At 40.8% G+C, this 25,358-nt stretch overlaps 1 protein-coding gene across 3 annotated transcripts in view; it reads left to right on the plus strand.

The window, feature by feature from the left end:
- The window catches only part of LOC143276258 (uncharacterized), a 53,519-nt gene that overhangs the window by 662 nt on the left and 27,499 nt on the right, over nt 1–25,358 (plus strand). For 2 of the 3 annotated variants that reach the window (XM_076580741.1, XM_076580743.1), the window contains exons 2-13: nt 3,347–5,647; nt 9,869–9,905; nt 10,615–10,671; nt 11,343–11,381; nt 12,121–12,845; nt 13,606–13,725; nt 14,359–14,502; nt 15,289–15,485; nt 21,207–21,313; nt 21,630–21,702; nt 23,267–23,349; nt 24,654–24,760. In XM_076580741.1, coding sequence (XP_076436856.1) covers nt 3,347–5,647; nt 9,869–9,905; nt 10,615–10,671; nt 11,343–11,381; nt 12,121–12,845; nt 13,606–13,725; nt 14,359–14,502; nt 15,289–15,485; nt 21,207–21,313; nt 21,630–21,702; nt 23,267–23,349; nt 24,654–24,760 — 3,990 coding nt within the window. The remainder of the gene's footprint in view (nt 1–3,346; nt 5,648–9,868; nt 9,906–10,614; nt 10,672–11,342; nt 11,382–12,120; nt 12,846–13,605; nt 13,726–14,358; nt 14,503–15,288; nt 15,486–21,206; nt 21,314–21,629; nt 21,703–23,266; nt 23,350–24,653; nt 24,761–25,358) is intronic. The other variant, XM_076580742.1, reaches the window with a different exon arrangement.

Here is a 25,358-nt window from a genome sequence, read left to right on the forward strand (position 1 = left end):
ATTTACTACAACTGTGTTGACATAAATACATTAATAGTCAACACACAAGAATGATACAGCAGGATATCATTATGAATACTTGATTCAAGTTTGCAAGAAAAAACACTTTCAAACTAATCTTTTTCAATTAAAAGCTAGCAAGATTACCATTGTATAATGTCAGTATTTTTGTTCTGTGGAAACTTTCAGGGAAAAGGCTGCAAAGCATAAGCAGTACACTTACACACAGTAAAATGTGTAAAATTTGCCCAGCTGCTAAACTGATAATAAAACATCTAATGGTAACACCATAGTACCTACTACAACTGCAGTGACAGTGAATTGATACATATTTGCAGATGTGTTGAAGTTTGCCGAGGGTGGGGTCAAGGGACTGTGTATGTTGACTGGTCCTTATTGCCCACTGCATTTTTAAAAAAAGATAGTTTTACCTTCATTTGTGTATTTTCAAGATAAATCTTTGTCTTGGTGACCTATGTAATCTGTGTATTATTTTGAAAGTGTTCATATTTTCAGCTTTATTTACCAAATTTCAGCATTATGATTTTGTGTTCTGACCAACTTTGTTATTTTATAGTGATCATTAAGTGAATCAATCATAAGTTTGCGTGCATGTACCAGTTAGGAAAGATATGTTCTGACTTCTGTTTAGTGGTCACCTTCATCTTTGATTTGTTCTGAGTGATTTTTAAGTACTGAAATTGAAAACAAGTAAAATCAGGCAATCTGCACAGAAACAGTTTTATATTTTCCCTACCCCTTCTCTGCTCTCTTCCCTCCCCATCCAGTGACATGTGAAACAAACTTTAGGGGGGGGGGGGGGGGGGGGGGGGGAAGCCGTTTTCATTGACCTTGAATTGGGTATTGTTTATTTAGTGATGGTTATTGGCTGATTTATACTAATTGTTTTAAACAATGCAGTTTTAATGTTTTCTTTTTGTATTTCACAAATGGTATAATTGTGTGTTACTTCTGACCTGTTCACTTTTCATCCTTTTCATTCTTGGTCAGAGGGCCAGTCCTTGGTACCTCCTTACATTGTCACATTGTACTTGCACAACTACTTGCACACATTCACATTCTTCTTCTTCTCTTCTTTCCGTTACACGACCAATATCGACTTGCCGATGACTCTGTCGTGGTTCATGCATGCTGGGTATTTTCGTGTCACCATAACCCACCGAACACTGACATGGGTTACAGGATCTTTAATGTGCATATTTGATCTTCTGCGTGCGTATACACACGAAGGGGTTTCAGGCACTTAGGTTTGCACGTATGTTGACCTGGGAGATCGGAAAAATTCTCCACCCTTTAACCACCAGGCGCCGTTACCATGATTCGAACCCGGGATCCTCAGATTGAAAGTCCAACGCTTTAACCACTCAGCTATTGCGCCTGTCATTGTCCACACACACACACACACACACACACACACAGAGGCAGTTATCTGTCTCACTACACTGACAGTTTACAGTATAGGTTACATGACTGGGAGTGAGAGAGTGAATTTTGCATGAGAAAGGTGAAGGAAGAAAATTATGTAGACCCCATCGTGTAAGTGTCTGTGTCAGTGTGGGATTCATCAAGAACTCAGTGTGCAAAGAAGTGGAGAGAGAGGATCCAACTTTCAGTTTCATTGTAGCTGTCCTAACTCTACCATGTGGCTTTCATTTACCCCACCCGTTTTGTCTGGGCCTGCGTCCTGATTTTCCTTCTTTCTCTCTTTCATTCACTCTTCCTCTTATATATATATATATATATATATATATATATTATATTATATGTACAAATGCAGTAACAAGCACACACCACCGTTCTATCTCCATCCACACTCCTGAACATCCTCTCTACCCCCCCCCCCCCCCCCCCACCAACCCCCCCTGCCCCCTCTGCTAATGTAGTTGTACTATTTACTCTCCATCCACCCATCACACCCTCCCTACACACATGCCTGGCTGATACAGTTTTCTTTACTCCCCATCCCTCTCTCTCCCTTTCTTTGCATTGCTTTCTCTCAGAATTTTGTCCTCATACTGAACGGTGTACAAATCAGACACCAAAGGGTCATTGAGTGCCTCAGTTTCATCATTTATTTTCTGAACAATAGTTGTAAAATGTAAATAAGTATGACATGTGGGTGGTCTGTAGGTTGTCCATCATTGTGAAGAGCAATGCTATACACACAAGGTTGAGAAAATTCTGTGAACTGTGCCACATAAAATGTCTTGTATAGGAACAACAGCTTCGATTTAAAAGCCTTTTGAACAGTAGGATTTAGACCATATTTGCAGTTGAAATAGTAGAATGAGAAAAGCAGCCTCTAACCTTCACCAGTTGTTTTGACCTTGGGCCCTGCTGGGGGCATACAGTGACCTTTGTCTTCTGCCTTTCGACATTTACAAATTACGGTTGACCATAAACTGATTTCATTTAGGTACTGGAGAGCACACCCAAGTATTGTTAGGACTATCAAAGAGGGTATTATAGTCTGTATATGTTTAGCAGCAACCAGTCATTGATGTATAGATGCTCTTGATCAATACACATAACCATGAAGGGTGTTATTTTGAGATGTAACTGAACTTAGCCTGATGTTTTTAATGTCTTTTTCACATAGAAATAAAGAGGGGATAAATACTTAACTTGTCAAAAACAATAAAAGAGGCTAATCTTCTGCAGAGAAACTTAGCAGAAAAACTGCAGCATAATCTGCATGAGTTGAAAACTGCAGCATGTTCTGCATGAGATCTAGTCTGTTTATTTCCACATCTGGAACAATTATACAGTTGTGAATACAGATTATTATGTATTCAGTGGACCATAGTACATTAGTAGCACAGTTGTTATCAGACAGGTTCTGATAACTGACTGAAGCGATTGTACGTACACAGACAGACCTAGTCACACTTGAAAAGTTCAGAGATTAGAGATAGAGAATACTAAGATTACAACTGCCGAACTGGTGTATGACTTTTGAGATCAGAGAATGAGCATTTCTCCCCTCATTTCCCCCACTCCTTAAAAAAAAATCATAGCACCAAACATCTTTCCTTTTAACAAATTTACAAAGTTGTTCACTGCATTTCATATTCATTGATAACACAGGCCTGTGACTTCTACCCTACTATTCTATAATTCTTGGTGGTCTTCTTTAAAACATTGAAAGGGGTAACTGATGGCTTGACATTGTATCTTCCTCTGGAAGAATAAATTGTGAAGATGCATACCAACATTTGTTGCTCATGCAGAAGAAAAATACAAAAATTAAAAAATTGTCACATGTTGGTGAAAGACTGAGAACCCTTGCTTTTTTTAAAATTTTTAATTTTTTAATTTTTTACAGGCAAAGGCCATGGAAGCATCAGAAGATGATGTGCACATGGAAACCAAGGATGTGCCAGCAAACTGCGGCAGAGCTGTCATGAACGGTGAGATGGAACAGAACGGTTCCAAAGAAGAGGCCATGGAGGTTGACATGGCTGAGGATGAGGGGACTGCTGGAAATGGCAAAGCTAATAAAGACTTTGTGGAGGAGCCTGCCTCTTCTCCTGGCAAAATAGGGTACTTGACTCTCACTGACGGTTGTCTGATGTTGAAGACAGCTGGAAGTGAAACCAGCACAGAAAATAATGTTGTCAACGGGTGTGGGGATGTGGAAGAGGCAAAAGAGAAAAATAGTGATTCAGAACTATCTAATAAAGTGGCATTGTCGCCGCCACATCTATCCAAGACAGAAAATTCCAGTGATGAGGTGAGAAATGACAGTTGTGAATCAGAGAAAAACGGTAGCTTAACAGACAGTTGTGGGGCCAGTTCTTCTAGTTCTCACCTGGATGCCGATTTGAAAATCCATTCGCCAGAAACCGTGAATCCATCCGCATCGCAGGCTTCAGACCCTTCATCCCCTGAAGTCAAAGAACCCTTAAACCAGCAATCTGATCCAGCTCCTGCTGTGAGCAGTCCAGACAGTCTTGAGCAAGGCAGCAGTGTGGAGGAAGAGAAGAGGGGAGATTCCTGTTCAGTGGACAGTGTGGGCATGACTGTTCATGAAGCAGGCAGTGTTGATGTGTCGCCAAATGACAGGTCAGCTGCTGCAGAGAGTGAAAACAACGAAAAAAGTCCACTGGCTACTGTGGCAACAGAGGAGCACACAGATGCTGTGCAAAACCATCAAAGCCCTTCAGAAGTGACAAGTGTTAGTGACCAGACTGAAACAGTTATAGAGAAGGAGGGTGCAGAGGAAAAGGGTACACATTCACCATGTTCTGAGAGTGAGAACAAAGACACTGAAGTGAGTGTTAGTGCAGAGCCTGAACTGACAGAGCAGCCTGCTGTGGACGTGAAAGACGCTGAACAGTCAGAAAAGGTGGATGATGCAGCCTCCAGTGCAGCTCAACAAGACATTGAACCAGTGTCTGTGTGTGAGGCAGAGACAGTTTCTGTGGATAGTGCCTCTAGCTCAGGTAAGCCAGAAAAAGAGGAAACGTCCGAGTGTAAAGCCAGTGTAGAGGAAGCATCTGCTCACACTGACTCCAATGCATGTAAATCAGATGAAGTGCAAGAGTCTGTTAGTGATGTCAAAAGTGACCACAAACCTGACACACAGTCCCTACCCCCCTCTCTCCCTGAAAACAATCAGCCAGCAACAGAAACATGTCCTTCCCAACTTCCAAGCTCCTCTCAGCCAGGTAGTGCAACAACAGACACAAGTGAAAAAACACTACCTAGATTAACCACAAGCAAAGCTACTGCACGGAAATCAGTGCCTGGTGGGAGTTCAAAATCCAAACTTGCCAAAGGCACGGCACGAAAAACTGGACAGCCTCAGTCTCTATCCAAGATAACCTACAGTGACAAAGACCCCAATGATGGAACCATCAAAATCTTCAATTTACATCCCAACTCCAATATCACTCTGAAACTTTCGGAGCTGGAGAAAGTCCTCAAGCCTCCCAAACCCAAAGAGGCCAGCCGAGTGAATATGTTTCCTAGTGCAGAAAGTGTTGTGAAGAAAGAGAAGTCTGTTGCTGTAAACAAGGAACTGTATGTGGATGTCCACGAGAGAAGCCCGAGCTTAGACACCAGTACCTCAGATACCTCACCTGTGCTGAATTCGGCTGATGATGCCTCGGGTTCTCAGTCCAGTTTGAAGATGCAGCATCGTCGCAGGCGCAAAAAGGGAGGGACGTACGATTTTCCCGGGGGCAAGAAACACTCCAAGAAAAAGAAAGGCTCTGCCTTGTCCTCCGCTGCCTCTGAGTCTCCTAAAGAGGAGGGGGATGCAGTTGAAGCCACTGACATTGACCCTTTGAGGAAGTGCATAAAAAAATCCTCTCACAAACAATACACTGTGATGGAATTGTTCAGAAACCGGCAGGTTCCCAAACTGCACACAACACATGATGCCATGTCGACAAAGACTGTGTCTCAGATGCTGCAAGAGCGCCGATCTGATGGGGGAGTGTCTGACGGTGGCTTGGGACAGGCAAGAAGTGTGGCAGACAGTGGGATGCAGGTGTTGGAGGTTGGCCCTGACGGTGTGATGAAGGCCCCCGCGGGGTGGCGGCCTGGGGAAGGCATGCCCAGCAGCCACGCTGAGGGGGGCAGAAAGCACATGGTTCAAAAGTTATTCGTGAGTAGTACGGTAATATCATTTTGCTAGTAATAAGATAGAGGTGTTTCTTCAGTGTCTTGTCGGTCTGCTGTGTGTGTGTGCCTGTCAGCTTGTGTGTTCATCATGTTATTAACTTATTTTGTTGTTGTTCATTGAAATAGATGTTGTGTAAGTTGTGTATCACCAGATACACATACATCAAAAAACAAACAGCACACCCATTTCTTCATGATTTGGTTAAAAAAAATCTACTTATTTCTAAAGCTCTCTGTTAAATTTGTTGATCACTTGATGGTCAGTCCCTCATACGAATCATAGAATTAGGAATGCAGAATTCTGTAGTTAGTGACAGAAATTCTTAGAAAATGTTATATGAGACCAAGATACAGTTCAAACATTATTATTAGTGACAGGTTGGTAGATCATGTGTGTCAAGGATATATTATTAGAAAATCCAATTTTTAGATCCTTCACTTCTTTAGTAGAATTTGTTTACAGTACTGGACAGTAGATTATCTAGACCTTTCCATATGTTTCTTGGAAATAAAACAGCAAGGGTTAAACTCTTGGCATTCTTGAAAAGAATTCATGGCAGTAACTGAGTAAGACCCTGCCATGGGAAAATTTGGATCATTTCCAAGAAAAAAAAACACTTTTATTATATAATGAAAGTTTTTTTTAATGGTAATTACTAAAATTTGTATTCACTATGCATCAAAATTTAACACTGTGAAAAAACTACAGTGACAAAGTACAGCACTCAACAGTTTTAGTTTTAGGTAAATACTGGATTTTAAGTTTAATTATAGAACAGAAAAACAGTGGCACAATAACTAAAAAAGAGATTTATTTTATTTATTAAAAAAATCAAATTTGTATTTGATATTGGCTTTATCACTTAAAAAAAATTATATATATATTTTTTTTTATAAAGGACATATTTTAACCAGTAAGTATTTTAACACAATGCTATTTACGAACATTTGGCATAAGGGAGACACTTGTTATCAAGTCACAGATCGAATTTGATAATTTTATTTTTAACATTTGTATAATCACCATCCAAATGAGAAACACTATTTCATACTGGTTGTGTGGTTCATACTCTTAAATCAGCCAGTTTTGAGTTGAATGTCCATGATGATCTTTGTACAAAGCAGGTCTGTAATTGATTAAATTATAACCTTGAGTGGATTATGTGTGAATTGTAGTATTTGTGTGTGTGTGTGTGTGTGTTGTGTGTTGTTTTAAACTGTTTTCGTGTTTTCAAGTGTGTGTGTCACTGTGTGTGTGTCACTGTTTGTGTGTCACTGTGTGTGTGTGTGTGTGTATGCGTGCACATGATACTTGATAGACTGACAGTATGCATACATGTGCATTCGTGTGTTTGGACGTGTCTGTTTTGTGTTGGACTGTTCTTTAGTTCTATGTCTGTTCACTGAAAAAGACGTTCTAGGTGATGAAAGGAAACTTGGTGTGTGTACATATAATATGATGTGGATGTGTGTGTGTGTGTGTGTGTATGGAACTTAGGCATTTCCCTGTCAAGTGAGTACCAACTTTGACAATATCAAGACCCAGTTTAAGGATACATTACATTTTTTTTTCTATTAAATGAGTCTCATGGCTTATATAGCATTGGCTTTTTGAGGTTTTCAGTAAGATCAACAAGAACAACAACAAGAAAAGAAAGAAGAAAAAAATAAAGGTGGTATTAGTGGGATGAAAATGAAAGGACTGATTTAGCTTCCTTGTTTTATGATATGTACTGACGTGTACGTTTTAGAGATTTTACTGCATCGATTTCATGTTGCAAAGTGCAGTGATGACACAGTTTGAACAACATGTACTGTTTTCCTTTATATGAATTATAACAAAACTTAACTGTCTTCAGCATCCAATCCTAGATTGCTAGCATTCATATTTTATTACAATACATTTCGTATTTAAATACAGTTTGGACAGTTCTGTAGTGTTGATTTCAGAGGACTGATTCTGGTATTTCTTTTAGTTGAAAAATCATTGGAAATTATGGCATTGCAAGCTTCACCCGAGTGCTCAGTGTGTTTGTTGTCACTGTGTGTATGTGTGTCACTGTGTGTGTGTGTGCGTGTCTAGTCCATGGTTTGAAAAAAGGTTCCCCCCCTCTGCTGTACCGTTGTCCCTCTGAATTAAACCTACTCTTCTGTTTACAAATATATGTGGGTGCTTTGGTCATTTTAGTACCACTTGACTTAGTGAAGCATGGTCATTTGTCATGTCAGTTCTGTCCTGACCATACTGATAGACTTTCCTTACTCGGCATTTGGTCGTCCCAATCACTTCCTGGATCAGTGGATGTCATTCAGTTTCAAGTGTGTTTCACCCAATCAGTTGTCTGAATTAAACTGGAATGACGTTCAGCAGATGGCCAGTCAAAATTGATTGGTCAAGCATTCTTCACAGTGATAAGATATGCCAGGATTTGATTTTACTTGGTGACGTTTGCACTTGCAGTACCTGAATTGGTGAATGGTTAGAACTCAGGGGTGTTGGGCTTTGAGTTTGAGAGTTTTGGGTTTGATTCCAGTCACCCACATTCACTGTCTGAGTCATGTGTATGTGATTCATGTATTGAAATTTGATATTGCGCATTTAGATATGCACTTATTTGTAAAACACACACGATAGGCATCTTTGCCTTATTGTTTATTTTGGTTTTTATCCTTTTCCCTGCAAGCCCTTAAAGCAGTCCAGTTCTGCTGAATGAGCAATACAGACCCTTTGGTAGAACTGCCTTTACAGCAGGTATAAAGATAGTGCTAGCTGACCCTCTGAGTCTCCGAGTGTGTCTTTTGTAAACGTGTACATTGAGTGTGTACATGTTTGTTTTTGACTTGATCTGTTTTATATCTTATGCCCTGAATGTAAGGTGTTTAATCATCTCTGTCCCAATCCCCTCAGTCTAATATCATAATCTTAGGTGAACAGACTATAAATAAATAAACGAACGAATCCCAATCCCCAGTGCAGTGCAGTTAAAAAAAAGAAAGAAAAAAAAGAAAACAACCAAACCAAACTAAAACAAACAAAAACACACTATAATATTGAACAACTTCATCATGTTGCCTTATACCAGTTCGTGGCTTCTTATGTTGCTGTCAGTGTTACTGTAATGTCAGTTTTGAAGTGTTTTCTTTTCTATATATTCCATTTCTCAGCTTTTTTTAAACTTCCATCTGCACAAATATGACTCAGTTTATACTGTTCAGTGTATGTGCTGTGCAGAATCATTTACTTTTAGTGATTTACTCAGTTTGAAAACAGATTATACTTTTATACTAATTTTAGAAAATAAAAAAAACAGAAAAAAAGAAATTTGATTTAAGAAAAATAACCACTATAAGTATAACATGATTTCTACTGAAAGTGAAAATGACGGACCATTCCTTCAGGTTGAAGAAACATCTACTGAAAGTGACAGATAATTCTTAAGATTGAACTTGAAGTTGAAGTAACTTTTTCTGAAAATGATGGAACATTTATAAGGTTGAAGAAACTTCCACCAAAAGTGATGGATAATTCCCAAGTTGAAAAAAAAACTTCCAGAAGTTCCACTGAAAATGATGGATCATTCCAACAGTTGAAAAAACTTGGAGTACTTTAGTACTGAAAATGATGGACCATTCCCAAGGTTGAACTTGAAGAAACTACTTCTGAAAATGATGGACCATTCCATAGCTTGAAAATCCTGGTGAATCATAATCTCACAGTTGGGAAGAAGAAGAACAGTGAGGTGAGGTATTTCCACGTATTTCTGGATAAAAATTGTAAACGATTTCATTGTTCATTTTCTAGTAATGTTTATTTTAAGTCTTCTGTATATGGTGGCTTATGGTTTACTTTTATTTTTAGGCACATCAGCAGAATGCATTTTTATGTGTCCTCTGAGGTCATCTCCATTGTCTTATTTGCCTCAGTATGCCTCTGTGTGTGTGTATGTGTGTGTGTGTGTGTGCGTGTCACAGTGTGTGACACTGTGTATGTGTTTTCACAGTTTGTGATCATGTGTATGCGTTTTCACTGTTTGTGTGTGTGTGTGTCTGACACTGGGTATACTGTGTGTGTGTGTGTGTGTGTGTGTGTGTGTGTGTGTGTGTGTGTGTGACTTTACTGATTAAAAAAAAAGAAGTGTAAAATGATGATTCAGTCACAGGGTCCAGCACCCTTTCTAACTGCCTGTTATGCTTTATGCATGTGACTGTTTTACAGGTGACTAAGGATGGGCTTGTATCATCTGTAAAAATAGGTGAGTGCTCAAGACTCCGAATCTGTGGATTTTGATGGCAGAAACTGAGAAAAGTTTATTCTTCACTGGCATCAGTTTTGTTTGTAGTGATCTTGTAAAATGAATTGTATGCAGACCACTGTTGGAAAGTTTTTGCATTAACTTCAGGCTCTCTCCACTGGTGAGCGATCAGGGTGGTGAGATGGTGGTGAGATGGTGTTAGCAAGATGGGACTTACTGCACAAGTTCGGCCAGCAAAGAAGGAAATGATGTGTTATGACTCCATGTTCATCCGACAGTTGAAAATTAGACAGCTTAGAATTTACTTTGAAAATGTTTGACATCATATCAGTAGGATACTACTACTAGTGAGAAAAGGGGTGGTGTGGGGGGACTGGGGGCTGGGGGAGGGTAGACTGAAAAAAATATCAGAGTGATAATTTGCAAAGTTCACAAACTTGTCAAATATTTCCAACGAATGAGAATGAATTTTATTTTACAGTCTAAAGACTTGGGGTAGTTTGCTGTACCTCATTTGTATCATTAATGAACAGGCACATTTCAGATTGCTGATGGTCGAGTTCCGAATGTCCTCCCACAAAACTTTGTTGCAAAACATTCCAGAATATTCCCTTTGTCCCTTGATATTCTGACAGTGAAGGGTATGGTTTTCTTAGCTCCCTCATGTTTTTCTTTCTGATGTACCTACATCTGATGTTCACTGTTACAGAGGACGCCAGTGAAAGGGAGACCGTGCAGCATGAAAGTTTGAAACGCAAGTTCCCAGGTGAGGAAGCAGACAGTCCAGAGACGGCAGTCCTCGTCATTGCTTATAGAATGATGGAATCTTACCTCTTTGCGTGGGATTTTTGCCCAGATATGGCTGGGTTTTTGATTGTTGGCTTGATGAATTGCTCTTGCTGTTGATACAGGGCTTGATATAGCTAATGAGAGTACTTCTCTTTTTTTTTTTTTTTCTTTTTTTTTTTTTCTTTTTTGTTGTTGTTGAAAGTGGCGAGTTGGTGAAAGAATTGAATGACTTAAAAAGTTGTGTTTTATATATATATATATATATATATATATATATTCAGTTTATGACTGTTTTAAGAGTCTAAAACTAGTGTCTAAACAGCTTTGGTTTTACTTCTTTTTTTCTTTTTTTTTTAAGCTTGTATGATTTTACTCCATGACATATTCAAAACTCATGGTGAGGTATTTGTTTTTGTTTTGTGGCAAGTGAACGAGTTTTGTTGTTTGAACCAGTGTGCATTTGCTTCTTTCACAAGTGTTATTTATGTAAACTTGCCAAGCAAGTTTAAAAAAACAACAGCATTCAATGAAAAGTGATTACCAAACAATTCTTACACTTTACTTTTCTTGACTAAAAATGAGAAGTTGAAGCCTGTCTCTGTATATTTTTTTTAACATAATGTATAGTATTTTGTTTTACTGCAACAGGGAGCATTGTTGGATCAACTGGCAACAGCGAAGGAACAGGTAATATTGGCTGATTTGTTCAGAAATGAATGTAGCCGTTGATTACTGTTGGGTAAGGATTGAATGGTCATGCAGTCCAGTTTCTCTTCTCCAGTTCGTAGGATTTGTAAAAAATAGGTACTCTAAATAATCACCACCACCATCATCATTATCGTCATCATCAACAATATTGTTATTGCCACAGATGCCCATTGAAGAAGATAAAAGTATCACATATATAGGTGCATAAAAGTATCACATGTAGGTGCAAAGCTTGAAAATTGACAAAAAACATACTGGTATGAACTTTGTTGTGAATAGAAAGGAAATAGACTCTTTGTTTGGTATTGTGGGGACTGTTTTTTGTGTTGTTGGGTGATATGGCTTGGTTGGGAAAAAATTTCAATGGGGGAGAATGGTGGTTATGGAAATGTGTAGGAAATGAATTTAATGAATTCTAATGAAGAGCTGATCCAGCTGAAGAGCACCTAACTGGTATTCCTGCATGAGAGAGAAATGATGGAGTGTGTTATGTGCATAAGTGAGTCTGATATTTTGTTGTTTATGCTGGAGTGCTTTTTTGGTTATTACTCTTAATATAAATTGGTGGATGTAATTAGTTAGATCATGTTATACAGTGTTAGTTCGATTCTCTCGTACAATTAGATGTCCATTTTGTAGTTTAGCACCTGTTCAGATTAAAAGGAAAAAAAGCCTGTTAAGTGGTGGTGTTGGTGACCGGCTAGTGTTCTGATGACAGTGTCCAAGAAGATGCGGACAGTGGAGGGTGAAGGGTGCCACTCCTCCCAGCAGCCCATGGTCATGGTGGTGGCCCAGCACTCCCAGAACGCTCCGGGCCTGCGCTCAATCCTGCCCAAGCCCCACATGGCCCCCACGGTGGCCGTCGCGGCCACATCCACCGTCCCCACCAGCACCACCCCGGTGATGGCCTCAGCCGGCCAGAAACTGCTCCTGGCAGCCCCGCCCCTGCTGATGAAGCCTGGCACCAAGGTGGCACTGGTCCCTGTCAGCATGGCGGGGAAGTCCTCCTTCTCCATCATCCCGGCCACCGTCGTCCCCGGCAGCAAAGGTCGCGCAGTGCCGGTGAATGCCGTGTCCTCCCTGCCCAAGGTGCTGAACCTGCAGCCGTCCTCGGCCGGCAAGAACACGGACGCTCTGCGCAGTTTGCTCTCCCCTTCCAACGGGCCCCGCCTCAAAACGGTGTCCATGGTTCCAGGGTCCATTCCAGCGGCAGCCCAGCGAGTCTCCGTCCCCTCTTCCATGATGAGTGCCGTCAGTCTTGCTCAATCCAGGGTGCTGAGCGGTTCTTCATATTCGTCGTTTATCATGTCTTCGTCGTCATCCATGTCGTCTGTGTCTGTGTCCCACTCAAAGTCTGTAGGTAGCACCCACCCCAATGGACTTTTGCCGGTTACGCCGCCCAAAACGCCGGAGGGAGAGGCAGCTGCAGAAGGAATGGCATCTGTGAGTTTTCAGTTGTTTATCTTGGTAATCATCTGTAGATAGGGTGGATAGTGGTGTTCTGGAAGCATTGTCAAAACAGATTGTAGATTCAGTGTTCTGAATGGCATGCTCATAAGCGTTTATAAGAGATTACAAGCTTTTTGGTTAATGTGTGTCATTTTGTGTATGAATGTGTGCATATGGTTATATTTTTGAATGCGTGTTTTGCGTTTGTGTGATGGTTGTATGTTTTTTGTTTCTGTGTGTTCGCACACTTGCATTTCTCATACAACCTGCTGTCCATTTACCATGCCATTCCAAGAATGAAGTACACACATTTCTTTGACAGCTCGATACCAGATATTATGGGTCAAAGTGATTAGCCTTAGTTTAATCAGTATATGGACTGAGTATTATCCACATGACAGAGCAGTGACAGAATTCTTTTCTTTCTTTTGTTTTTCCCCTTGCATCAGAAAATATATTTTCCCAAGACATCTTCACTGCCATTACAGGTCGATTCCTTGTACTGCACACCACGTAACTACAGCAGAATGGTAACTTGCGGTTCATTTAGCATTTGCAATACAATAAGATACAGTAACAAGTTGCATGGGTATTTCCAAGGTGTATTATTAGTTAACAACACACTACAGTTGGCATTTGCAAGGCAGTATTACTATTTGCAAAGGTACTTCTATCAGCAACACAAAACATGAACACTGAATTGTGCATAGAACATCACACCTGGATTCTTCACTCATTGTTTCCCTTGTTGCAGGCAACAGCTCCAGACAGCGATGCCATTCCTCTGTGCTGCTGTAAGATGCAGGGAACATTCTTCAACAAACTGTCCACGGGGGCCACCTACTGTCAGGCCCTGGACTCTGTGGATGGCAAGGTGAGGGCTGTCAGAGTGGTCACTGTGTTGTGTGCTGTAAACAGCAACATTGTGGGGTTAAGGGGGAGGGAGAGGGTACAGGGGCAAAAAAGGTGGATGGGTGTGTGAGGAAACGCTGCGATCTGAAAGGGAAAACTTAGTGGATCTTTCCAGAATGGCACCGTGGAGGAAGAGAGGACCAGAAAAAAAAAGAAAAGGAAAGTGTTTCTCTTTCTTCTTCCCCCCCCCCCCATGTTTGTTTGATAATTTGTTCTGCTTTCATATGACGGATGGATAATGTCCTTTCTCTTCCCTTTTCTGTTGTTCATTTTACTTTGTTTTGGTCATTATAAAGATATGTAGTTTACTTAGGCGGCCCTTTGATCCCAGCCACAATCTTTCCAGAATTGCTAAAGTCATTCCCCCCCCCATATGAAAGAAAAGATATTTCTTTGAGGTGTGGTTTAAAAAAAAAAAAAAAAAAAAAAAAAAAAATCGGACAAGTAGTTTTTTGCAAATGACTTCTGTTCCCAGTGTACCAAAGTTCCTTTTCATCCCCCTTACACCCTCACTGTGGCTGTGTTGCTGTATGTGTCCCCCTCACTTTAGTTGTGTTTCTCCCTCACTGTTGTAATGTGTGTGTGTCCCCTTCAGGCGCTGGGCTGCTGCAACAAGGTGTCCAACCTGCAGTTGGTCCGGCCCGGGGTGAAGATACCCTTCATGGCCGTGTGCGAGGTGCACCGCAGGCGTCTCAAGACCCATCAGTGCTGCCCAGGCTGTGGACACTTCTGTACTCAGGTGAGGGGCTGGGCTGTGTGGAGCCATGGGATGGGTGGGTTGGACTGGGTGAGAACGGTTTGTCTCTGTCTTGAATTTAGATTGGAATGGGCATCTCTGAGTAATTTTGATGTTTGGAGGTTTTGGGTATGGTTTCCCAGACCCACATTTTAGTAGTTGTTATTTGTGCGTGTGTAAATGTTGAACCATGGTGCACTCTGTGTGTGTGTAATCCTCCAAACATCTGAAATGGACCGGCTCATTTTGCAGATGAATTTGCAATAAACAAACTTTGGTTTCGGGGGCCTTCAGTACTGGTCTTCTTTAAAAAAAACAACAAAAAAAACCCAACAACTTTGCCATGAATTGATAGCACTGACTTGATAGAATAAAAGCATTTCTGGTGTTCAGATTTTGTGTGGTTATATAAAATGTGTTCAGTTTTTCAGTCCTATGATTTTTTGTTTTGACAAGGGTTGCATCCTTCTTCTAGGTCAAGTGAAAAAAGAATCCATGGTACATGTATAGTCAGTGAACAGATGTGGTTCTTTTTGTTTTTTGTTTTTTTGTTCTGGGCAAGTTTTACCAGTGATGTGGAAATGTCTTTTGCTGTATTAGAAGGAGATTATTGTATTTAAAAAAAGAAGAAGAAAAAACAATCCAAAAAAGAAAGTGAACATTGATACTGGAATATCCACGGATTGTGTTTGTCAGTGGTGAAGCATACGTCTTTGATTCAGTTTGGCATTGTGTTAGGTATTAAATTTTTGGGGGGTCTGAAAAAGAAAAGTATTTTGCTATGTGCAGGGCAAGTTTTACCAGTGTCGGCAGGAAGGCGCCACAGTGCACACTTTTCACCGCCAGTGTCAGACGGAGAGGGTCGGGAAGATGTTCTGCCCTCACTGTGGCCAACAGTCAGGCCAGGTGGAGGTAACTCTGACCCTCAACGAACCCAAGCCCAGCCAGTCATCGGAGCAGATCCGGGCCAATCTCAGGAAATCCTTGTGAGTGATGATAGGGGAGGGAATCCTTGAGATTTGATACAGGGGAGAGAATTCTAGAGTGACATAGGGGAGAGAATTCTTTGAGTGATGTAGGGGATTGAATCCTTGTCATATAGGGGAGAGAATCCTTGAGAGAGATTTGGGGAAAGAATTAGAATATGTGTGAGTAATGTAGGTGAGACAATCTTCAAGAGTGATACTGGAGAGAGCATCCTTGAGAGCTATATTGGGGGGAGTGAATCCTTGTGAGTGACAGGGGAGTGAATCTTTGTGAGCGATGTATGGGGGTTAATCTTTGAGTAATACGATGAGGGGGTTAATCTTAATAGAGAGGTTTATCTTAGTAATATGAGGGGTGGGGGGGTAATCTTTGTGAGTAACATGGGGGTTAATCTTTGTGAGTGATATAGGGTTGTTAATTGTGAGTGATGAAGGGGAGTGAATCCTTTTGAGTGATACAGGGATGTGAATCCTTGTGGGTGATAGAGGGCTGTGAAACTTTGTGAGTGATATAGCAGAGTAGATCCCTCGGAGTGAAATAGGGGGGTGATATAGGGGAGTGAATCTTTGTGAGTGATACAGTGATGCGAATCTTTGTGGGTGAATCCTTGGGAGTGATATAACAGATTAAATCCTTGGGAGTGATACAGGGGAGGGAATCCTTGTGAGTGGTATAGCAGAGTAAATACTACTAAGCGATATTGGGGAGTGAATCGTTGTAAGTGTTGTAGGGAATGAATCCATGTTGGTGAAATAGCAAAAGTAAATCCTTGTTATATATGGGAGTGAATCCTTGTGAGTGATACAAAGGAGTGAATAAATTTTTGCCCCCTAACAGCAAAATCCCAAGAGACCTTCTGAATCCTGTGCAAAGGGAAGTAAGTCTTCTCTGACCTTACACATTGCAAACAAAACCAAACCATAAGAAATAAGGTTTTGTTGCAAAAGACAACTCTTGCAGAAAACTTCAGAGTTTTACATACAAGCAAATGGGAATGCTTTGTGAAAAATGATAAAAAAAAACAAAAAAAAAAAAAAAAACCCAGTGTGTTCTGGAAAAACTCAAGCTGTGTGTGCATCAGAGATTATGAAAACTGAGTCTCACTGAGTAATCTGAATGTGTTTGCTCTTTTTTTTCATTCTCTAAACAGCTATAAATAAAGATACCTCATAAAAATAGTTTGAGGCATGACTGACCAATTATTCTTAGCCATTTTTACCCCCACCCCCACCCCCACCCCCCCCCCCCCCCAAAAAAAAAAAATCATCAGCTTTAAAAATTCATAGCTCAGAAACTTCTCAATAGATCCACTTGATTTAAAACTTCAAAATGGTGGCAGTGGAAGGAAGTAACAAGTATATTTCTGCTCTGGTGCATTATAGGATCGCTTAAAGTGAAAATAAAGGTCAGTGGACTCTGTGCCATACTGGGCAGTTCAGGGATTGAATGGGCACTTCCGTCGGGCTGTATCAGGCGATTCAGGGGGCAGAGGATTAAGGCCAGACACGGTAGTACAAAAACGTATGAAATAAACTTGAAGTTTATGGCTTTCTGTGACGGGGTATGCAAAGATATTGGACTAAACATGTCTAAAAAAGCCATTTTGTGCAATTTGTTGTGACGGTTTCCATGGAAACGAATCCAAAATGGCCGACAAACAAAAAAATTAAAAGCTTAGAACTTTGGTACCTTTATAGATATGTTATTTCTGTTTGTTTTATTTGATTTTTTTTGGTATTCTTTATTATAGTGCAGTGGTATTTTGGAATTTGAATAAATACATTTTTTCTTGTTGTTGTTGAAATGTGTATAAATTCCTTGACATTTTTTTTTTTTCAAATGAGTGTATACTCATTCTTTTACTAGTACTATACAAACCACCGCACTGTAATGAAGATGAATACACAAAGAAAGAAAGTACCAAGTTTGAACATGCTATCTTATAAAGTTTTTGAGCATTAGCATTTTGAAAAATGGTATTACCAGGACAAAACACAAAACTGAGAAAACAGGAAAAGAAAGATGTGCTTGTACTCACAAGAAATCACACATGTTGATGCTGTTTGAAGCTTTATTTAAGTGAATATAGTACCCAGGTGAAACGGACTATAAAGATTAGATGTTGAAGAAGCAAATTATGCAAAAAAACGAAAATCACAAAAAATCATGATTTTGGTCAAAATTTCACTACCGTGTCTGGCCTTAAGCAGTGTATATAGGGGAGTGAATCTTTGCGTGTAACACAGGGAAGTGAATCCTTGTTAGTGATACAGGGAGTAAATCCTTGTGAGTGGAAAAGGGAAGTGAATCTTTGTGGCTGTTGAAAGGGAGTGAATCATGTGACAGAGTAGAGTGGCGTCCTGGCACCTTGGAGCGCTCCTGTCAGAATTAGGAAGTTTATGATGCCCCATAATCATCCCACCTTGTACATCTGACCTTTGATCTGTGAACTGGGTGCTAGTCTTTTGGATATTTGGATGAATTGAATGCAATTTGTGAATGATAAATATTGAACAAAGCTTTGTTACAGAAAATTTTTTTTTTACTGATTTATGAATATATACCTAACAGAAAATAGCAGTTTGCCTTGGCATTGTGTCCCTTGGGGGTTATGTCATCTACAGAAATATGTTTTGGGAACATTATCCAGTGTGAATTGAACTGACTGATGTGACGGTTGAGAAAGTGTGGATGTGTGTATGAACTCTTGATTTCGAAGGCTTGCGTTCATTATGAATAAGTGGAGTGATGGCCTAGAGGTAATGCGTCCACCTAGGAAGCGAGAGAATCTGAGCACGCTGGTTCGAATCACGGCTCAGCCGCCGACATTTTCTCCCCCTCCACTATACCTTGAGTGGTGGTCTGGATGCTAGTCATTAAGATGAGATGATAAACCAAGGTCCTGTGTGCAGCATGCACTTAGCGCACGTAAAAGAACCCACGGCAACAAAAGGGCTTTTTCTGACAAAATTCTGTATAAAAGTCAACTTCAATAGGAAAAACAAATAAAAACTGCACGCAGGAAAATATGCAAAAAAAATGAGTGGCGCTGTTGTGTAGCGACGCGCTCTCCCTGGGGAGAGCAGCCCGAATTTCACATAGAGAAATCTGTTGTGATAAAAAGAAATGCAAATACAAATACAAAATAACTTCAGTCAGTCAGTGTACTAATCAGTCATTATCAGTTTAATGTCCTCATAAGAAATACAAGGAAGACAGGTTTATGGGCAACCCTCAATGTAAGCTGCTTAATTTGTTTTAGAAAACAGTTATCTTAGTCAAGACACTTCAGTTGGTCAGAATGAATTTATTTGTCAGGGCTTCTGATAAATGTAAAAATCTTGGTGGTCCCAGGGACTCCTGCCCTAATTCTATTGTGTCCCATACTACCTCCAGAGGTCTACTCTGTTGCAGCACATTTTTAACAGATCTGCAGTACTTCACATATAGGTAGGCTTACCTTCTTACCTTCTTGTCCTCATCGTCCGGGTTTCTTGGCCAAGAAGTGGCGAAGGGAAACAGCTCTTGTGGCAGATAATCTATGTGTCAGGGAAAGCTCCAAGAAATGATTTTCCCTTCTGTTTTTTTTGTTGTTGTTTTTTTTTAACAAAAAAACCCAAAAAAAATCACACACACACACACACACACACACAAAAAAAAACCCCATGTTTGAGAAATTTTAGAACGTCCCATTGCACCATTGCAGTGCATCCTTCAGAGCGCCAAGTTGGATTTTTGTATGTTGTCAAAAGCTGTGCTTTATATAATCTCAGTATCCATTAAAAAAAATTGAGATAACCACAGGATGACTTTTGTTTGTGTTGAAAGTATTTATAGAGATTTTGTTAACCACAGCCTGTCATCTGTTGGTATCAAAGTATGATAATTTTGATAACCATGGACATTCATCTGTTTGTATCGACAGTATCTGTACATAAATTTTGATAATCATTGCATGTCTTCTGTTTGCATACTAAGTGTCAAAACCAAATTTTTGATAACTGTAGCATGTCGTTTGCTTATATTGTAACTCACAGAACCTTGCATCTGAGCATTGCTCTGGTGTAAAAATTCATCTCATTAACCTTTCCCGTACGTCGTGGGTGTGAAATCACCCAGACAAGTGTTTTTGCTCTGTAACTCAAGTAATATTGAAGCCACTTCCACATAATTTCATGACTTTGTCCATAATATAGTTTACTACATATCCACTGAACATTATTTTCTTTTATACATAAACAAAGAAGTTATTAATCAATTAATGTCCCAGTACGTCGTGGGTGTGACGACACCCATACTCCCAAAGAATAAACCTTGCACGCCGTACGTCGTGGGTGTGGAGCCACCCATGCAAAGCTTGCGCGCCACGCGTTGTCGACATGACGTCACTTGGGCTCGCTACAGAGAGAGATGAGAGTGACCTTGTCTTTTGTTGATCGTATCCCGTTTCAAGTCTGCGGCAAGTTTTACTCTAAAGTTGTAACTAATTTCAGAAAACAATATTTATTGCACTAGATATCTTCAACAATATTGAATGAACTGTTTTTCTTGTAGAGAATGATTGGGAGCAACTGATTGATAGCTTTTTATCTAGTTGGAATTAAAGTGCCTTTCTAAGAACTGGATATTTTTGTAAGTCTGAAATCAATTGATCTAAAATCTAGTTGATATAGAAATTTTATTCTTATCCTAATCTGTTCAAAGTAGAGAAAACCCGACTATGGCTAAAAAAAGAAAGATAGTTGATATAGAAATTTTATTCTTATCCTAATCTGTTCAAAGTAGAGAAAACCCGACTATGGCTAAAAAAAAAGAAAGAAAAAAAAATGCCAGCCAGCCAGCCAGGAATGCCGAGATCTAGGCCAAGGGAAGGGGGGACTGATACCAGGCTGTTGCTGCTATGTTAGGGCATCTGCCTTGACCGAAAGAGGATGGGCGTGTAGCCGCTAAAAACAAAACAAAACCAACAACAAAAACAACACACACACACACACAAAAAAAAAACCCAAAAAAAAACAAACAAACAAAAAAAAACCGTTTTTTGTAAGTAACAACACTCTCTTCTCACGGGCAAAACTTATTCACAATGCGCCTGGTCAAGCACTGGAGTAAATAGCCTACACGCACAAGTGGAAACTGCGCATGCAAGTCTGCTGAAGAAAAGTCAAATTTGCTTTACGGACAGGTGTGGGTTACTGTGCACCCACGACGTACGGCAAGGTCTTATTTCTTCAGTGAAACCATGGGTGCCTACACACCCACGACGTACAGCGAAGGGTTAGTTCGTACACAGAAACCATGGGTGCCTGCACACCCACGACGTACAGCGAAGGGTTAGTTCGTACACAGAAACCATGGGTGCCTGCACACCCACGACGTACAGCGAGGGGTCATTCCTTCTTAGAAACCATGGGTTTCTGCACACCCACGACGTACGGCGCGCAAAATTTTAGGCGACGTACGGGAAAGGTTAAAAAGGTGTTCATAGTCCTACATATGGGTCAAGTATCTGGAATGGGTTAAGTATCTGTACAGAAATGTTGATCACAACAGGACTTGTGCTTATATTAATTTGATAACCACGGCATGTCTTCTGTTCATGCTGTTAATGTGTTAAGTATCTATACAGAAATTTAGATAACGGCATCATGACTTGTATTAGTATTCTCAGTATGTGTACAGACACTTTCACAGCCACATGATGACTTGTGTCCTCACAGGTCCAAAGCCCGGATGATGCCGGCCAGTGTGGGGAAGAAGAAAGCTCAGGAAGCTAAACTAGGTGTCACTGTCACCCTGTCCGACTCCAACAAGACCATCTCCTCAGGTGAGAAGAAGGAAGTTGGTTTTGAGAACGTCTGCAGGTGTGTCAGATTTTCTCTCTTATTCCCTGCCCCCTCCCCCTGTTCTGTTAAAATAAATTTCTCTGGAAAATTAGCATATATAAAAGGATTGAAATAGAAAGGGTAAAAATCTATTGTAATTGTATGAAATGATGAAAATGGTTGTCAGCCTATTGTAATTGTAAGAAACAATGTGAAAATGGTTGTCAGTCTGATGTAATTGTATGAAGTGGGTGGTGTCACATGTGAGTTTGAAGGCCAAGCCTGTCCTGTGTTATGACAGTGCTGTGTTGGTTTCAGATGGCCTGCCAGTAGGACCAGACCGGGACAACCTGGAGAAACTGTTGGAGCTGTGTGTGCTGAAGACAGAGAGGTCAGTGTGGAGGCCTGGGGAACTTGCTTCCACCAGTTTGCACATAATGAAACACGTATTTTTTCTCCTCCCAGCAAGTTTACTGGTTCTGAAGAAAAAAAAACACGGCTGTGTTATGTGTAAAAGTGGTAAAGCTGGTGGAATGACTGTGTACTTTACCCACAGTCTGCCTTTTACACATAAAGGAACACTGTGTTCTTATTTCTTAGTCTTTTGTACATGAAGGAACACTCCCCTCCCCCTCACCCCTCAAGCAGGTTTAGTAAGTTGTGGGGGGAAAAATCCCAGCTGTGTTATGTGCAGAAGTAGTAATGCTAGTGGAATAACTGTGTACTGATTCCTCATTCAAGGTCAACTTGTTCAGTGCTGTGGTTGCACTCTGTTCAAAGTGGTGTGGTTAGAGGGGTTGGGTCCTGCTTTTGCTTTGCGTCTGTCTGTATTTTATTTCCCCGCCCTTACTTACCCTCCCCTTTTTGATGTTTGTCTCTTCCTCTCCCATCCCCCTGCTCCCCATTTTATTCTTCACCCTCTTTACATTCTTGTCCTAGCGTCTCCTTTTTATGTTTTAAAATTTTTAATATATTTTTTAAAGATCTCTTTTTACCTTTCTCCATCCATCTTTGTGTCTTTGGTTTTCTGTCTCTACTGTTTACCATATCTTTTTCCCTTCACTCCTCCTCCACCCAACCCAGTTACTTACTTTTCCCCTCTTCCCCCACCCCTCCTCTCTCTCTCTCTCTCTCATCCCACCTCTCCTTCAGACAGATGCAATTTCACAGTGTTTATAATGAAAATGATTTACTCTATGAATCCAGGTTATGGTGTCAGATTGAACAAGATTTCTGTAAACATTTCTGGTGAAAACTTTTCACATGTTTTGATTTTTGAGCCTGTTGTTCTGTGACCACCATATTCGGTAGTTAGAATCTAAAATTATGTTCTAATTGAAGAACTGTCACTACTTTGGGGAGGTTTAAAAAAAAAAAAAAAATTTTTTTTACTTGTTTTGATCATTATTATCCCCTTCAGGCGTGGTTTTGAATAGGAGCTTGGTGTTCATTGTCTGGAAGTTTTGGCAGTCAGATACAGGCATATTTTGAGAGGAGTAGAGGGGGACAGTAAGATGCATACTTGATTATCTTTGTCTCCTTGTCTGCCAAACGTTGAAGAAGAACAGTGATGGGAGTAACAATTGTTGATGTTCATGATCAGTCTGTGTTTAGATATAAAGACGTTTCAGGCACATTCAGGATTCTGTTTCTGACTTTTCCATATATATGTAAACAAGCAAAAACAAGCAAGAATATTTAATGTATATAAATTTTTCGTACTTTTATTTCTGTCATATATGTAGCCCTGAGATGACATAAGTGTAGGATAGCATGACACCCTTTGCCCCACCCTCATTGATTTTCTTGTCTTCTACCTTTCCATTTCCTTGGTCTTGTTTTTTTTCCTTTCCTTTTTATGTCCACATGTGTGTTCTGAAGAAAATGCTGGCAGGGGTTGATGTGCTGACTCTGTGTGTGTGTGGGCTTGCGTGTGTGTGTGCGTGTGTGTGCAGGCCCAAGAAGTACCGAGTGCTGCCCAAGAACATGTACCAGCCAGCCTCTGAGGGAGACATGGACAGGGTCTTCTACATGCTCAGTAAGTTTGCCTGGCAGGGATTCTGATCGGTGATGGTTCAAAACAGTGGGAGTTGGAGTTCCAAGGACTCTTCTACCATTAATCTGGAGAGTCCCAGACTGCCTTCAGAGGGTCACTCGAATGCTGCACGCTCTAATCAGATTAGCTTTTTTACACACACATGAAGGCAGGCATACTTTTTGGTCATAATCATCTAGGTTTCTGGGAAAAGAAGTGTCGAAGTGAAACAACTCTTCTTTGGAGTAGATGATCCTGGTGTCAGACTTGGGCTGTGATGTGCAATTTTCACTCCTCTTACATGTTTAATCTGGAAATTTTTGTAGAACATCTCATGGACCTACTTTGTGAACATGGAGTGCTGCTTTCCCATTTTCAAAGTGTCAGGGACATGTACATATGAGCTGTCAGAATCCTTGGGGTGCCTTTAAACTTGATGAATTCAATTCACACCTGCATTAGTGTCACCACGCTGCTTGCACCAGATGGTGGTATTGAAAGAGACTGTCAAAATTGGAGGGATCCAGGTCAGTGTCATGGATGGCTAAGTCTTCTCGTCTTGATTTGGACGACTTCTTTAGCCAACCTTTTCCACAAATTGGTTTCTGTGCATTGCACTGAAGTCCTGTCCAGTGTGGGCTGTTTTTTTGTTTTTTTTGTTGTTGTTTTTGTTTGTTTTGTTTGTTTTTTTACCCCCAAAAAACACTTTTTTTAAAGTTAAAAAAAAAAAAAAATTTTTGCACAAAAAGATCATGGAATGCAGAGTCACTTGTGGTTTGATGTTCTTTAAAGCGTTTGTCTAGTGGTCTCTGTGTTTCCCCATTATAGTCTTCCTCATTTTTTGGATTCTGAGTTGTGAGTTTTCTTCTGTATGCTTTAGAGAACCAATACCTACAAATATTATGATGGAGCTTGCTTGTGGGATGACGTGATGTGATATGATATATAGGAGTGCCTATCCTCAGCCCAAGACCAAGCTCTGAGCACTGTACACATATGGAGTCATTTGCACAACAGGCTGCCTTCCTGGGTAGAGCTGACTGGTGCTGCCACTGGGTGCTCATCATTAATTTCCTTTGTCATTCATTCGGGTTTCAGTCATGCACACATACACACAGACACATAACAGTTGGCCCTGTGCAGTCGGCTGGACTATAAGTGATAATAAATAATAAACTTCTGTGCCATAGTCAGGTTTCAGTCATGTACACACACACATACAGACACTCACACACTCACACACACACTCACACACACACACACACTCACACAGACTTGTAACATTCGGGTGTGTCCACTGTGTGCAGTGGATGGGATGGACCCGAATCAGATCTGTGAGGAGGAGGACAACCAGACGGTGCTTCACGCTGCTGTGTACTCCGGTAACCTGGCCCTTGTCTACCTCTTGGTGCAGGTCAGTGTGCTTCCTTGTCACCTGTGCTGTGCTGTATCTGTCTGTCACCTGGGCTGTGCTGTATCTCTGTCTGTCACCTGGGCTGTGCTGTATCTCTGTCTGTCACCTGGGCAGTGCTGTATCTCTGTCTGTCACCTGGGCTGTGCTGTATCTCTGTCTGTCACCTGGGCTGTGCTGTATCTCTGTCTGTCACCTGGGCTGTGCTGTATCTCTGTCTGTCACCTGGGCTGTGCTGTATCTCTGTCTGTCACCTGGGCTGTGCTGTATCTCTGTCTGTCTGTCACCTGGGCTGTGCTGTATCTCTGTCACCTGGGCTGTGCTGTATCTCTGTCACCTGGGCTGTGCTGTATCTCTGTCTGTCTGTCACCTGGGCTGTGCTGTATCTCTGTCTGTCTGTCACCTGGGCTGTGCTGTATCTCTGTCACCTGGGCTGTGCTGTATCTCTGTCTGTCTGTCACCTGGGCTGTGCTGTATCTCTGTCTGTCTGTCACCTGGGCTGTGCTTTATCTCTCTCTGTCACCTGGGCTGTGCTGTATCTCTGTCACCTGGGCTGTGCTGTATCTCTGTCTGTCTGTCACCTGGGCTGTGCTTTATCTCT

This window comes from Babylonia areolata, chromosome 31 (genome assembly GCF_041734735.1).
Source record: "Babylonia areolata isolate BAREFJ2019XMU chromosome 31, ASM4173473v1, whole genome shotgun sequence".
NCBI lineage: Eukaryota > Metazoa > Mollusca > Gastropoda > Neogastropoda > Buccinidae > Babylonia > Babylonia areolata.